At 47.6% G+C, this 15957-nt stretch overlaps 1 protein-coding gene across 1 annotated transcript; it reads right to left on the bottom strand.

Moving 5' to 3' along the window:
• Window positions 1-889: 889 nt before the first annotated feature.
• MED9 (mediator complex subunit 9) lies at window positions 890-15891 on the bottom strand. Its single transcript, XM_008010525.3, has 2 exons — window positions 15606-15891; window positions 890-2843 (listed from the first exon to the last, which is right to left on the bottom strand). The coding sequence occupies exons 1-2, from the start codon at window positions 15827-15829 to the stop codon at window positions 2627-2629; spliced, it is 441 nt and encodes a 146-aa protein (XP_008008716.1). The 5' UTR covers window positions 15830-15891; the 3' UTR covers window positions 890-2626.
• Between the last annotated feature and the right edge of the window lie 66 nt (window positions 15892-15957).

Raw genomic sequence — 15957 nt, 5'->3', positions numbered from 1 at the left:
GAATGTTTTGAATTCTTCAGCGTAAAGGCCACTGGAACTGTGCCTAGCCATTTTGTCACCAGACTCAGTGTGGGCCCAGGCAAACTTTCAGACTGTTGGAGGCATCACTCAGGCCCTGGGGAAAAAGCCTGAGACCCATCTGGAAGCAGGCCCATCCTGGTGCCACCCCCACCCCCTCACTCCAGGGTGCCACCCTGTCTGGAGACAGGAAACTCCTTGGCCTGCACTCCCCTCTAGCTCCAGGCAGTGCTCATGGCCAGGTGTGGAGCCCCATGCCCCCCTCAGCCTTGCTGTCTCCCTCTCATGGCTAAGGCACCCTGGAGCACCACTCTCTCTGCCACTAGTACTGTAAACCTGTGGTGGGCAACACCTGCCAAGCCTCAAATTCTTCAACCCAGGAAGAGCGAACACCCCGGCATGGGCTCGCCATGGGGATTAAGTGTGATGTTTGAAAAGTACTTAGCACAAATGCTGGCCACCCAGTAATCCAAATAATTGGTGGCTTTGAGAGGGTGCTCAGCCCTGTGAGAGACACTCAAAATCGTCCGAGAAGGATTTCAACCCTGCTCAGGTGAGGGTGGCTCCTCCTCCAGTCACCAAAAGGCACCCCCCACCCCGCCGCGTCCCACCGGAAAAAAAAAAAAGGCAACCACAGATGGCCCAGGGGCCTGTGACAGGCACCGGCAGGGATGACCCGCCAGGCAAACTGCCCTTGAGGCCAGCCAGGAGAGGAGTTCCTGTTCCACACTGGTTCAGCAGGTGTGTGTCCTGGGGCGGAGGGAGGTGATAAGCAGAGGTGTGGTTCTGTGTCTGAACAGACAGAAACATTTTTCTCTCAACTCCCTGAGAGCCATTCCACTATGAATTTCTCAGTCCAAAAAGCATGATGTCCTGAGACAGCAGAGCGTAAGTCCTTTTAATTATGCATCTGAAAAATGTCACAAGTCAAAAAAGGAACACAAGGCAAGCTCTGGCTCCCTCCGCCCCCACGAGGAGCCCTTGTCCATTTCAGCTTTGCACTCAGAAAGACCCTGGGGGTCTTGTATTTTCCACGTGCTTCATGTTTCATGGTATCTGTCAGAGCCTTAAAACTGGCCCACCCACTACTGTGAAATTTCAAGGAAATAACTGATTCAGTTAAATAACAGTCCCAAGGTAGAACTGGTCTCACAGGTGACCACCCGCTTAAATCCAGAGCCTGCTTTTCTGCCCAAAGCCACTGAAATCTGATCTCCTCCTTCACACAGCCCCAAGTCCCCAATATGCCACCCACCTTCTGACACGTGGCTACAGGTCTACACTAATGGAAGCTCTGCTAAAAACATCTCCACCCAATCCTCCTGCCAACGAGGTCAGTTGGCGGGCATCTGTTAAGCCCCTAAACTGGTCAGCGCAGGTTATGTGCCCATTCCTAGACCCAAACAATACTCCAGGACTTCACACCTCCTCCTCGAGAGGAAAGGGAGAGAACTGCTCTTACCTCAGTCTGACAGGCAAGGGAGAGCACACAAACAAAACTTCCCATCTGGAAGAAATCAGGGAAGCTGGGGAAATGAGGGCTGTTCACAAACTTTTAAGAGCTCAAACTTGGCTGTGTAACTTTCAGACCTAGCTCATGGTCGGGGACCACCTGAACTGGCCCCCAGGGTTGCTGCTCTCTGAACACAAGGTGCATAGTGAACCCCTCTGCAGTGTAGTACATGTTGCTGCCACAAGTGCAAAGGCCAGAAGGAAAAGACCTTTTAACCAGAGCAATGGGGATCTGAAATGCCAGAAGGGGGAAGGTCTGTTCTCCTGAAGACCTCTTTGAGCCTGGGTGGAAAGGATGGCCCCTTGTCAACCCTGGGGAAGCACATCTGAAGCGTTTTGTCCACTCTTGGGCACTGACTGAGGGTGATGAGCGAGGAAGGGAGCCAGAGGTGAGCGCGAGGAGAGCCTAGGAGGCAGGGAACCTGGAGGAGGCAGGGAACCTGGAGCAAGGGGCTGCCTGGCAGGGCTCTGGGCTGACACCCCCACAGCTATAGTTCCATTCACTGGCTCAAACATAAAAGGAACCAACTCTTTGGGAAAAAGGCCACCCTCTGGCCTTTCAAAACATTATCTCACAGTTCTACGCCATATGAGTGCAGGCTTAATTCATCCAGTGAATTCTATGCAAATGTTTCAAGAAGCTGCTTTAACGGGAACAATGTGTACCTGGTACACACTGATCCTATGGGGGTGGGAGGAGAGGGAGGGAAGGAAGCAAAGAGGAGCTGCCTCCCTTCCTACTGTGCTCTTCAGATCTGTCAGTGGAGCCCGGCGCAGCAGATGGCCCCCTCCCCAGCGGCAGGGGAGAGCCCTCCACCCCCTCCGCTGCCTCCAGGAGCATTCTGACTTCCACCAGCAGGCACTCCAGTTATTATGCATCTAGACATATGGATCTACACGAAGAAACCCAGTGCAGCCAAGCTCGGTGCTGGCTCCCGCACAGGCGACGCGCACGTAGCAGCTCAGGAGCCCCGCCCCTGCACCTTGACGTTCTGAGCTGGGGTCCACAGGAACCACGCCCCAAGGAGACTTTGGGGATGGCAGTGAGGAGACAGGCCATTGGCTTCCCCCCGTTTCTCAGGAAGTCAGCCTCACTCTACTCCTTGGGGATTTCGAACATGCAGAGGCTCTTGTACTTTTGCAGAAGCTCGTTCTTGGTCCTGACTTGCTCCCGGAGGCTCTGCAGCTGCTGCTGCTGCTGCTCAGGGCTCAGGTGGATGCCGGGCATGGTGCTGATGAGCTTGCGCATCTCCTGGAACTTGGTTTTGAGGGCGTTCAGGTCCTGGTGGACCTCCGGGCTGTCCTTGTCCATGCTGGGGGGGAAGAACAGCTGTTAGCATTCGCAGCTTGATACATGTCTTGGCTTTCCCGTCCTGCACCCCCCAGAGCTCGCTGTCATTCCTGCGATAGCTTTTAGAACACTTCATTTTATGTGTCTATCCTCTGACTAGGCTGTCCACCCCCAGAGGAAGGGACGGTTTCTCTTTTAGGCAGCCAGCAAAGAGCTCCCAGGCCTAGCACACTTGCAGATCACACACAGACACTCTTGATCTTCTGTCAACTGTCACTCTGTGAGGTCAAGGACCATGTCTGTCTGGTCACAGGTGTCTCCCTACCCTCGGCCCAGTGTGTGGCACACTGCAGGCACTCAAGAAATGTCCGTGGAAAGAATGAATGCTTGACAAATAAGCTCATGAACATGTTGGTTCAATTAACAAACCAATACCAGTATCAGGTGACAAATGCCAAACAAAACTTGCTAAAATATGACATTTTGTCTAATTGGAGCCATTTCTAGGCCAATCAGGAGGCTTCACCAGCTAGCAAGAGCTAATTTTAGCTGAGGTTTTGATGCTGGCTTGAACCTGTTAACATAAAGACTAATTTCCACAGAGCTGTTCATAAATTTTAAATTAGTTAAAATGGAACTGATTTAAATGTCTCAGCAGACACAGGCTCTCTTCTGCCATGGTGATGGACACTCCCTGCCTTTGAGTCAAGTTCCCTTTCAAGGCAGACCGTTCACTCTATCTCACAGCTATTAGCTGCACAGAGGTCCTACTCAATGAAAAACGAGGCAAGAACAATCTCCCCTAAGATTAAAAAAACAGCCTGGCAGTGCTCCTATACATTCGTTTGTTTGTTTTTTGAGACAGAGTCTCACTCTGTCGCCCAGACTGGAGGGCAGTAGCACGATCTCGGCTCACTGCAACCTCCACCTCCTGGGTCCTGGATCAAGCAATTCTCCTGCCTCGGCTTCCTGAGTAGCTGGGATTACAGGCACGTGCCAACACGCCCCGCTAATTTTTGTATTTTTAGTAGAGATGGGGTTTCACCATGTTGGCCAGGCTGGTCTCGAACTCCTGACCTCAGGTGATCCACCTGCCTTGGCCTCCCAAAGTGTTGGGATTATAGGCATGAGCCACCGCACCCAACTTCCTATACATTTTTTAAAAGTTAGTAAGTGGATGAGCTTTTGAAAACAAGTGGTTAAGACCAAAACTAAAAGGCAATTCAGTAAGCTGTTCTGAAAGTAAGCCATTGAGGCATAAGAGGGAAAAACTGTCAATGATCATTAATTTTTTTAAATAAATGTTCATCCGTAGCGGGAAATTTCAACCCAGATGGTGCTAATTCATGTTTACTATTCATCATTTCTCTGCTTACACAGGCAAAATATCCATCTTTCCTGGCGATCCATCAGTTACATCTCACACCTTGCAAATCAGATGGCCACCATGGCCAGCTCAGTATTTACCAACAGCTCTAAACTCAGAGGGAGGGTATGGAGAATCAATCTCTTCCTCCAGGAAATGAGAGGCCAGCCAAACATCTCTTGTCATTTGATGCCCTCAACTGAGAGACACCATTAACAGTATACCTTATCTCAGATTCTAGAGAGGATGAACTGGTATTCATGAGAACTGAAAATCCTTTGGAAGGAAGCAAATAGGGAACTTCTTTTATTTTAATTCTTTGAAGTCTCAGCTCTGATCCACAAACGTGGACAGAAACCATCTGGACTTCTGAAATCCTTCTACTTGGATGGCATGCGTGTTAACATACTGTTATGAATTTAAGTCCCAAGGAAGTTTTAAAATTAAAATACAGTTTTTTAAAAAACCGACTCACATCACATGAGTCTGAAACAACATGGTAAAACAAACAAAAAAGTACTTAAAATAGAAACGTGGATGATAGATAATTCCATTCTTGAAGCAAACATAACCTGACCCAGAAGAAAATTTAGTTCTGAAAGTTGCAAGTGGGTCATGTTTAAGATGCTCATCTCTGAAAACCCCCAAATCGCAAGGGTTGCCTGTTCTTTGGTGAACTTTCAGGAAAGGAGACAGTCTTCAGATAATAAAAAAGGAGCTGTAAAACAAGCCACCTGGAGGGCAGCTGATCCAAAAGGGGCCGTGCAGCCCACAGGGAGGCACCTCTGCAAGCCCAACTGCCCTAGTTGGTGGAGGGAAATAGCACAGAACTCCTGGCGTGAAGAAAACACGCTATTCAGAAGTGGGCACCTGCTAAGCCAGGATGACTGTGAAATATTCAAGCCAAAAGAAAAGGGACAGGCCCAAATACTGAGTGAATAAAAGCAGAAAGCTCTAAGTGGGCCTGCCTTTGTGTTCAAGGTTAGTCATCGGCCAACTATAGAAGGAATGAAAAAAGCCAGTAGGTCAAGGAAGATGAACATCGTACAAACAAGGCAAGGTCAGAGCACTTTGGTCCCACCTACTGTGGTTTCTTCTTTTTTTGAGACAGAGTTTCACTCTTGTTGCCCAGGCTGGAGTGCAATGGTACGATCTTGGCTCACTGCAACCTCCGCCTCCTGGGTTCAAGCGATTCTCCTGCCTCGGCCTCCTGAGTAGCTGGGACTACAGGTGTGCACCACAACACCCCACTAATTTTGTATTTTTAGTACAGACAGGGTTTCTCCATGTTGGTCAGGCTGGTCTCAAATTCCCGACCTCAGGTGATCCACCCACCTCGACCTCCCACAGTGCTGGGATTACAGGCGTGAGCCAATGCGCCCACCCCCTACTACGGTTTTTTAAGAGTAGACAAAAATACTACCGCTAGGGGTGATCCTCTGAGCATCCTTCCCACAGGTAACAGACAGTTGTATCTGTGTCACCAGACTCACGGGCAACATCCTAGGGTTTAGGTGGGTGTGTCTGAGAATCATGCCCGGATTTTCTTTGTTGTTGTTCTTTTTAGTATGGATGCTTTAGTATAGATGCAAACTGGCCACCAATAACTGTGTTAGAACCACTGACACGGACTTCCTCCCAAACCTGACAGTCATTTCTTTTGACCTCTTGGTGGCATCTGACTCACGTTTCCCATTTCTTCTTCCTCACAACTTCCATGCACTGTGCCTCATGCTCCACTCTGTCCTAGCTGCCTTGCCCTCAGACTAGCCCTTACCAGTCCACTCCTCTGGCCACAGACTCTCCTCACACCGTACTAACTCCTGTGGCTTTCATTTTTCTAAGATCGTTTTTTTTAAAAATGACAGTAATAGGTACTTGAGGGAAAAAATTCAAAAATGACAGACACCCAAGGCTTAGAAAGGCGAAATCTCATTAACCCCTTGTTCCAGAGATAACCTCTGTTAACACGTGGCGTCCACTGTTTCAGATGGCTTTGAAATCTACAATAGCATACAAAACACACAAACTTTTCTTATTTGACAGAAAGGTGACCATCCATGGTTCTCATTCTTGCTTTTTCTAGTTAACAATGCACCTCAGATGTCCTTCCACGCTAAGACGTATACAATCAGACAGCTAAATCACCCTGGCTATACACCGGTGGTTGTACCGTTTGTAATGTACTAGAATGACAGTGAACATCTTGTACTTACACCCTTATGTACTTGCGCAACTACTTTGGTAAGATCATTTCCTATAAGTAGGGATTCTGGGTCAAAGGTTATATATATTTAAATTTTTGACAGACATTACCAAAATGTCCTCCAAAAAAAAAAACTGTACTGATGCAGATTCTCTGTAGCCACAGAGGGCGCACTTCTCCCTCCCGCCCTGGATGATACTGTCTACTACTTACCTATCAACTGTGTTTCTCTGCTCCAGTTCTGCCAAGACCTATGAGGCCTTCCAGAGAGGAAGGCCTTGAACTTATACCCTTGCTTTCATCTGCTCACAGCATTACATGTAAAAAATATTCTTTTTAGCAAAGAGCAACAAAAAGTTCTGTTGCTAAATGGAGTATGAAAAATCACTGCTCTACAAAATGCCCAGAACGTGTTCATCCACTCCCGAGCCCTGGACACCGGGAGCACTCTCCAGCCAGCCCTCCTTCCTGCACATCAGTTTCCTCCCCACAGTTACCAAGGCGTTCCTGCCTGGAGTCTGGGAGACGGCAAATATCCAGCATAGACTCGCTGTCAGCAGGGGATGGGGGGAGGGCGCAGTCCCACCTACACACTCTACTGGCCGAGCTAGGACCCTGGCCTCCCAGACCCCCAGACTTGCACCTGTGTGCCCCCTTCTCCCAGCCTCCAGCCTGCCAGCTCCATCTCCTCTAGACCAGCCACCTCCCATTGCCACTGCCTTCCTGTGGATCCAGGTCCTCTCCTCTTCTGAACCACTTCTGCCCCACCCACCTTTAGAAATCCAAGTCAGGCCAGGCGCGGTGGCTCAAGCCTATAATCCCAGCACTTTGGGAGGCCGAGATGGGCGGATCACGAGGTCAGGAGAACAAGACCATCCTGGCTAACACGGTGAAACCCCGTCTCTACTAAAAAAATACAAAAAACTAGCTGGGCGAGGTGGCGGGTGCCTGTAGTCCCGGCTGCTTGGGAGGCTGAGGCAGGAGAATGGCGTAAACCCGGGAGGCGGAGCTTGCAGTGAGCCAAGATCCAGCCACTGCACTCCAGCCTGGGCGACAGAGCCAGACTCCGTCTCAAAAAAAAAAAAAAAAAAAAAAAAAAAAAAGAAATCCAAGTCTGAGCAGGTCACTATGCTGCTTAAAAATCCCAGATGGCAGCCAGGTGTGGCGGCTCATGCCTGTAATCCTAGCACTTTGGGAGGCTTAAGTGAGTAGATCACTTGAGACCAGGAGTTCGAGACCAGCCTGGCCAACATGGCGAAACCCCATCTCTACTAAAAATACAAATAAAAATTTTTTTTGTATGTTTACAAAGGCATGGTAGCATGTGCCTGTAGACAGAGATGGAACCCCGTCTCTACTAAAAATACAATTTTTTTTTTTTTTTTTTACAAAGGCATGGTGGTGTGTACCTGCAGTCCCAGCTACTTGGGAGTCTGAGGCACGAAAATCAAGTGATTCCAGTGAACCTGGGAGCCAGAGGTTGCAGTGAGCCACGACATGCCACTGCACTCCAGCCTGGGCGACAGAGTGAGACTCCATTTCAAAAACGATGGCCTCCTACCCACAGACAACACCTTTCAGGCAAATTCAAACTGTGAAGGAGGCCCCCCAGTGCCACCACAAGCGCCTCCAGCTTTCCCAGGCAAAGCTTCCCACTCTTCCCAGAACCCATGTAAATGCTTGCCTGGCATTTCTCACGCCCACTAAGGAAGTGCTCACTAGCAAAGGCCTGCCTTTGTGGGGCTTGCCTTCTGGTGGGGCCCACTTTCTGGTTATAATTCATACTGAGTGGATGGAAATGACATGGCAGAGGAGTGAAGAGGCTTTTAGGCAGACTGGAAACACCTCGCCCAAGCAGTCTATGAACACCCTCTATCTGTGGCCGCTCATCCTGCTCCCTGGGGTGTGGCTGAGGGAGAAGAAAGTGAACGGCAGAGGCCTTCAGTAACTGTGTGACTATCCCCAGGAAGCCAGTGTGGGCACTTAGTGGGGGCTGCTTCCTACACAACCCGGGAACAGGTCTCAGCTGGCATGGAAGGCCGGGCAGATTAAAACAGACACTTGAGTGGGCAGAAGACAGTCAATAACACCCTGTTCCCACGAAAGAGGTCTGGCCGGGGCTCTGAGGTCTTGCTGACCTGCTGAAGCGGCCAGGCCAAGCTAGAGGGGCCGGGACAGCGTGCTCATCACTGGAGCCCTGTCTGTGGTGGCAAGGACGGCTCCCCTCTACCTACCTAGCAGCTTCAGACCTTGTAAAGAATTTTTAAAAATTGAATTTAAAAAATGTTTTTAAAGTACCCACGTCGACAGATGACTCTTACAAAGGGAGCCAAAACCATCAGGCAAGGCAGCAACAACTGTAATTCAGAAGGCCTAGGCTGGGCTACTTCCTTCCAAACTCAGATTCGATTTATTAAGTTTGAAGGAAAAAATAATAATTTTCCCCAATCTAACAGAGCCCATTTCATTACTCCTTTATGATGTATTTTTAAAATGTAGGATCCATATATATCAAGAAAGTCTCAAAGTTGGGATTTATAATATTTCTTATAGGCACGAAAATGTGATTTCTTTTCCCTTTCCTCATTCTTTTTTTTTTTTTTTTGAGACAGAGTCTTGCTCTGTCGCCAGGCTGGAGTGCAATGGTACGATCATGGCTCACTGCAATCTCTGCTTCCTGGGTTCAAGTGATTCTCCTGCCTCAGCCTCCCTAGTAGCTGGGACTACAGGCGCCCGCCACCACACCCAGCTAATTTTTGTATTTTTAGTAGAGACGGGCTTTCACCATGTTGGCCAGGATGGTCTCGATCTCCTGACCTCGTGATCCACCCGCCTCCGCCTCCCAAAGTGCTGGGATTACAGGAGTGAACTACCACGGCCGGCCTCCCTTTCCTCATTCTTTAAAAAAAACATAAATGTGTAGTTTAATTTTTCATTCAACTGCGGGAAAGACACTAGAAGAGATGAAAGTGCTATGGGTTCCAACTCCAAGCAGGGCTGTCCCAGCCGGAGCACTCCCAGAACCAGGCGGGTCCCTGGGGTACAGGAGAGGCTCTGGTTCACAGGGCTCTGTGCAGCATTTCTGTGGGCACTTCTGGTGGAGGGGCTGGAGGGTCTGCCAGCCTGGAGGACTCCGCCCACCCAACAGCACCTGCAGCAAGAGGACCCTCTGTGGGCCTTGTGTTGGGTTATTCGGGCAGGCAACCTGAAGATGGTCTGCAGAGATCCCTGAGTGAAGGGCTAAGTTTGGGTTCAATTTGGGAAGAATGGAGAACAGAGAACAATTAACCAAAGAATATTCACAGGATAAAATGCACATAAAGGCAAAGATACTAATTAAATACTGATTACAATATCCAGAAGCAAGGCTGAACAACCTGGCCAATGAGTGGTATCAACAGGCTTGGAAGTAAAGAAGCAGATTAAAGATGAAATGTTCCACTAACCAAAAGCATCATGATCTTAAGCAGGCTGCTAGAAAACTCCACGGGAAAGGAAGGGCCAGGGAAATACTGACAAGAAAGAGGAAGGGCAGAAAATTAACCTTAAAAGATAATCAAATGTACCATGAAGATTTAAGAACTAAAACAGTTTGGTGCTGGAGAAGGAGAGAATGTCCAGAAGTAGATCAGAAAACATATGGGAATTCAGTGCATGGTAAAGGTGGCACGGCAAGCAGGGAAAATAACAAATATTCAAAAACAGCAGTGGGAAGATGTGGCTAACTGGGGCCCCCTTACTCTTCCCACCAAAATAAATTCCAGGAGCCTCAAAGAATTAAAAGTAAAAAATAGAACCATGAAAGTTCTAGAAAAAAGGGATCAACACCTATAATTTTAGAGTGGGAAAGCCTTTCTAAGTAGGACCAAAACTCAGAAGCCATAAGGGAAAGGCTTAACAAATCTGACTACAAGAAATTCTATGCATCTGAATGAAAAACAAATACAAAAACCATGACTATGAACAAAGTAAAAAAAGAAAAGCAACAACCCTGGGGGAAGTATTTACAGTACATTTAACAGACATTATTTCCTTTCTGTACATAAAAGAATCTGATAGAGAAATGAGCAGTTTATAGGGAAAAATACAAGCGACACATAAAATCGCCTATGAAGGGATGCTTTACCTAACATAATGAGAAATCAATGTATCATTTCTGACCTATGAGATCCGCCAAAGTTAAAAGTTTAATGGTGATGGCAGGTGATGGGGAAAGACACAAACCCTGTCGGTGGAAGCACAGATCAGGGCATTCTTTCTGAATTTGCTCACAGTGACCCAAACGGTAAATTCACATATCCCATTGCTAGAAATTTACCCCCACAGAGACTACCAAGAGTTCACCGAGATAGCATGGGCAAAGATGCTTGCTACAGTGCTGATTCCAAAAGCAAAATGCAGAAACGACAGTGTCCTTGAGCAAGAAACTGTTTACATAAACGACAGCGCATTCAGAAAGTGTAATATTATGCAGCTTTGCAAGGGAGCTGGGAAGAGTGAAGGGAGAGGCCCTCTTTCCATTTCATATCCACGGGTACTCGCAGAATCCATCTACAACTTTAATTTTTGTTTAATGCTTTCTGGGTGGCAGACTTATAGGCCATTTTAGGTTAACTGAAGCAGTCTAGTCTACAAGGACTGAATTTTGGAAAATAGTTAGCTAAAAAAGATGTAGTGCTCTAAATTGAGCATAACTATCACAATAAAAAATGTGCTCCAGCAATTCTACTGCTGGGATTTGTCCGATCATAACTTACTCCTACACAAAGATGCTAACCCTAGCACCGCTGGTCATAGCAAGAATAAGAAAACCACCTAGAAGCCCATCAACAGAAAACCAGTTACATCAGTCATGCTGCATCCACAAGATGCAATTTTCTGCAGCTGCCTTAATGAGGTAGATCTTTATGTGCAGTGTGGAAAGGTGGCCAAAATAGACTAATCAGTGAAAAAAGTACATATAAATTTTTGAAATTCCATTCATATGTAATTCCCAGAAGGAACTTAGGAAAGTATTAATAGCAGTTACTACAGGTGAGGGGACTTGGGGGAAGGAACGCTTTTTCCATTTTCCATTTCTCTGTACTTCTAAACTTGCAGTTGTTACTTTTATTAAATAATTTTTCAAAAATTCTGAATTATTTATGAGAACAAGAAAGGCTAAATTCACTACTTCAGGTTTTACCTCCTTACTCATCCCCTGTGCAAGAAGTAAACAAATAACAAAAGGATCACTGGGGAAGTCATAGGAAAGGAAGGGACCCAGGGCCAGAGAGCACCACCTAGGTGGACTGGACACAGTCCTAGCCCTCATCTCCGCCCGCCACAACTGTGTCTTGACTGGCTTCCAGCCTGACAGTTGCATTAGCTCCCTATCCCTCAGAAGACCCCTGCACTGTTTCCTGGCTCTTCCCTCCTCCCCAGCCCCCTCTTCCTGCCTTGGATGTATGCTCAGCACCACCAAGCTAGAAGCTGACTCCCATGAGTAGATGCTATTTCTTGGCTTCGTGTCCTCACATGTTTTTCCTATACCACCCTTCCTCCTGCCTCCCTTTCCTAATTGAAGACTCATATTGGCATCACTCTCACTAAGCCTTCTGACTCCCCCAGGCTTCACGTGGTCTCCTCTCCCTTCCTCCTCTGCCCTTATTCCTCCCTCAATAGCCTATAAACTCAAGAGACACGCCTATACTGAAGGTTTTCAGGTTGGATCCTAGCCTCTTCTCATATTTACAGCTGCAGAACCACTCCATTCCTTTGCAGCTACTGTTTCCTCCAAGTGGCTTTTTCTGCTCTTCTGTCTTGTCTTTCTCTTTTTTCCTCTCTTTATCTCTTTCTTTCTTCTTTGAGACAGAGTCTATGTCACCCAGGCTGAAATGTAGCAGTGTGATCATGGCTCACTGTAGCCTCAGCTCCCTGGGTTCAAGCTATCCTCCCATCTCAGTGTCCCCAAGTGCTAGGCTTACAGACAGACATGAGGCACCGCACCTGACCTGTGTCTTTCTTACCAGGGGTTTCTTCCTATGCTTAGTGGCCGTGGCCATCCACTCATATGTTTAAGAATAAAACATTAAAAGGCTTAGTGGAAGCTCTGCAAATGAGTGATGCCTGTTCATTTTCTCAGAATTAATTGAGTAGGCTTTTTTTTTTCCCAATGTCTTTTCTCTTAATTGGTCACACACGATAGAGAGGGCACTTCCACTCTCTTTGGCTGCCAATCTAGAAACCAGGTGGGGGAAGGCTTGGGTGGGGTCTCTCTTTAGACTGTGAACTTTCTCTTAATCCCTCTTTTCAGTTATGGTTCCCCCTACCTACCCCTGCAGTGTGCCTGTTGTCCCCCAGTCCAGGTACTCTCTGGCTTATTCGTTCCTAAGAATAAATCTTGGGAGAGCAACCTTTTAACCACCCACCAATTTAGAAGAAGGGTAGTCACCTGGCCACTTGGAGGGGATGGGAGGTGGGACAGGACTGCTTCTTAAACAGACTTCCAAGTAATCATCCTGTTCTTAGACCCACCTTCACCCCTATTTCCAGGGGGTCCTTGCACTAGAGTTCCTGAGATCTGGGGGTAGGCCACGGTTAACAAGCCAGCTGCTTAGGAGTTGGCAGATGAATTAGCGCTGGTCATTCCCTTTGTAGCAATCATCTCCTGTCCTATTCTTTTTGGTTTTATGCTTTTTATTTTATTTTTGAGACAGGGTCTCGTTCTGTCACCCATGCTAGAGTACAGTGGCATGATCTGGGTTCAAGTGATCCTCCCACTTCAGCCTTCCAAGTAGCCAGGACTGCAGGCACACACCACGCCTGGCTAATTTGGTTTTTTGTATTTTTTGTAGGGATGGGGTTTTGCCACGTTGCCCAGGCTGGTCTTGAACTCCCAGGCTCAAGCGACCGGCTCACCTCAGCCTCCTAAAGTGTTGGGATTACAGGCATGAGCCACTGCGTCTGAAGGTTTTATGTATTTTTTTTTAAAGTCCCTTCTGTGTCCCTTTAGACGGAACAGAGACAAGCACATGTGATCAACCCACTAGGTTTCACAGGTACGCTCTTGAGTACATCTCCCAACAATCCTATGACATAAGCATTCCCATTTCATAAGAGAAAAACAGGCTCAGAGAAGCTAAGCTACTTGCCCAGGTCACCCAGTCAGCACATTATAGAGCTATTACATAATCTAAACCTCTCTTTTGAGGTCCACTATGGACACATTAGAGATAAGAAGATTATGGCCTAGAAAGATTAGGCATTTATATCAAGATTAGAAGGCAAGAAAATGTCAGTATACAGATTTGAACTCAGGACTGTCTAACTTCAAAGCTTCTTCTCTATAGTACAACACTACTACATCTTTAAGGCCAGCCCAACCCAGCTGCTTTACCAGGGCTCAAGAATATACTCTTGGGGGGTTCAAGAGCTGTCTTTGTGAATGTGTACATTTTGTGTTTTCATTTTTCCACATTTTTCTTAAAACCAGTAAACTGGGGTTAATCTGACTAAATCCTTTATAATCTGGCACTGCCCTGGGATTATAGGGGCTCCATTTGTATTTCTGTCTGTGATCATTATCACAGGCTCACAAAAACTGAACAGGCTGCCTTATCCCATAAACATTTTTAAAAATTTATTTATTTATTTTTGAGACAGAGTCTTGCTCTTGTGGCCCAGGCTGGAGTGCAACGGCACGATCTCGGCTCAATGTAACCTCCACCTCCCGGGTTCAAGTGATTCTCCTGCCTCAGCCTCCCGATTAGCTGGGATTACAGGCACCCGCCACCACACCTGGCTAATTTTTGTTTTTAGTAAGAGACGGGGTTTCGCCATGTTGGCCAGCCAGGCTGGTCTCAAACTCCTAACCTCGTGATCCGCCTGCCTTGGCCTCCCAAAGTGCTTGGATTACAGGCATGAGACACCACGCCCGGCCCTTATAAACAGTAAACACCAAGTGAAGCCAAATGAAGCCAGGGTCTAATGTGCGAACAAAGCCTTTGTAGTTATTTGAAAAGTGGCAGAAGAGCATCAGGTCATCCCACAGCAAGTGAATCTAGTTTGCTTAAACTCAAAAGTGGGTGGGCCACCAACAGTCAAGACCTTCACGTTGTAACAATTCCATTTCAGTAAAACAGTGAAGAGCACATTCATGTTCACTTGAATGTTACTGGATTCATAATTTTCTTTTAATTTACTTTGTTTTGCTCTTTAATGGCTGAATAAGAGTTATAAGCCTAAGGGTTTACACCTACTATCACGTGGATATACAGTGAAGTAACATAATGAAAATAATTTACAGCCTGGGCAACACGGTGAAACTCCATTTCTACAAAAAATACAAAAATTCGCTGGGTGCTGTGGCTCATGCCTGTGGTTCCGGTTACTTGGGAGGCTGAGGTGGGAGGATGGCTTGAGGCCTGGAGGTTGAGGCTGCAGTGAGACGAGATCACGCCACTGTACTCCAGTCCGGGTGACAGAGCGAGACCCTGTCTCAAAAAAAAAATAATAATTTAGGCAAACACGGGAATCAGTAAGACTTTTGTGCTTTTGTTTTTGGTTTTTCCTTTACAGAGTCACTTTGAAAACTCAGGCTACCCTGAAGGCTGGCCAAAAGGATGACAATTATTTCCTTTGGTACTGTTAGAACAAAGTCAGTACAGGTGGGTCTAATCATCTCAGGCAACTTCTGTGTTTTTGTTTAGTCTATGTTTCCCATCGCCACCGCTCCCCTCTCAATCTTTTTGAATTATGGGTTATTCCCAATCATGTCTTTTTTTCCTTCTATGCCCCTTTTACTGTGTCCACCCCATAGCACTTGGCAGTGTCCCACACAGGGAAGATGATGCTTATCTGTTGAGTCTGTTGAAATAAGGAACTAAAGTGAGTATTAGTAACATTAAAGGTGAGAAAACTGAGGCTTAAAGAGATTTAATTTGCTCAAGATCGATGGGAGGCACGTTTGAGCCGCTGGACAAAAGTCTGTATGTAGTCTCTAAGCTGGCTTCATTCTTAAGGATATCGCACCTCTCGGGGCTCAAATCGTTTGCTTAACTCATGGAATGTCTCGGCGGTCTTGAGAAAGGCCTCTTCCCGCTCTGGGTCTGAGTTTCCCCATCTGCGAAACAGGGGCGTGCCCCAGAGCGCCAAGGCCTCTTGAAGCTCTGAAACGGCTGAGACGAGAAGCTGGAGGGAGTATGGGGCCTGGTCCTCTCGTAGGTTCTTACCATTTGATGATGCTGTGAACCAAAGGTAAAAAGGAGTAGTTCTCTTCCTCCCTCGCGCGGGCAGGTGACTGTGGCCGTGGCGCCGGCGACTGCTGCGGCTGAGGCGCAGGAACAGGCGGCGGCTGAGGGGGCGGCAGCGGCTTGGTGTCAGGCAGCGGCTGGTCGGACGTTGGCGGCAATGCATCCTCCGCCTGTCGCCCGGCTGCCACCCCAGCAGAGGCCATGACTCCGGGGTTAGGTTAACCCAGAGGTCGGGTCGCCGAAAGCGTCGCGGACTCTATACGTCACCACCGCGCTCCCTGCAGGGGCGGGGTGTGGCGGAAGACTCTGAGCATGCGCACTGGGCACTCGG

This window comes from Chlorocebus sabaeus, chromosome 16, assembly GCF_047675955.1.
Source record: "Chlorocebus sabaeus isolate Y175 chromosome 16, mChlSab1.0.hap1, whole genome shotgun sequence".
Lineage (NCBI taxonomy): Eukaryota > Metazoa > Chordata > Mammalia > Primates > Cercopithecidae > Chlorocebus > Chlorocebus sabaeus.
This window is presented reverse-complemented; position numbering and strand designations above follow the sequence as displayed.

Coding starts and splice junctions, on each gene's coding strand:
- MED9 (XM_008010525.3), bottom strand. CDS start 15,829: ATGGCCTCTGCTGGGGTGGCAGCCGGGCGACAGGCGGAGGATGCATTG. Junction 2,844..15,605: donor GTTCACAGCATCATCAAATG/GTAAGAACCTAC, acceptor CTTCCCCCCCAG/CATGGACAAGGACAGCCCGG.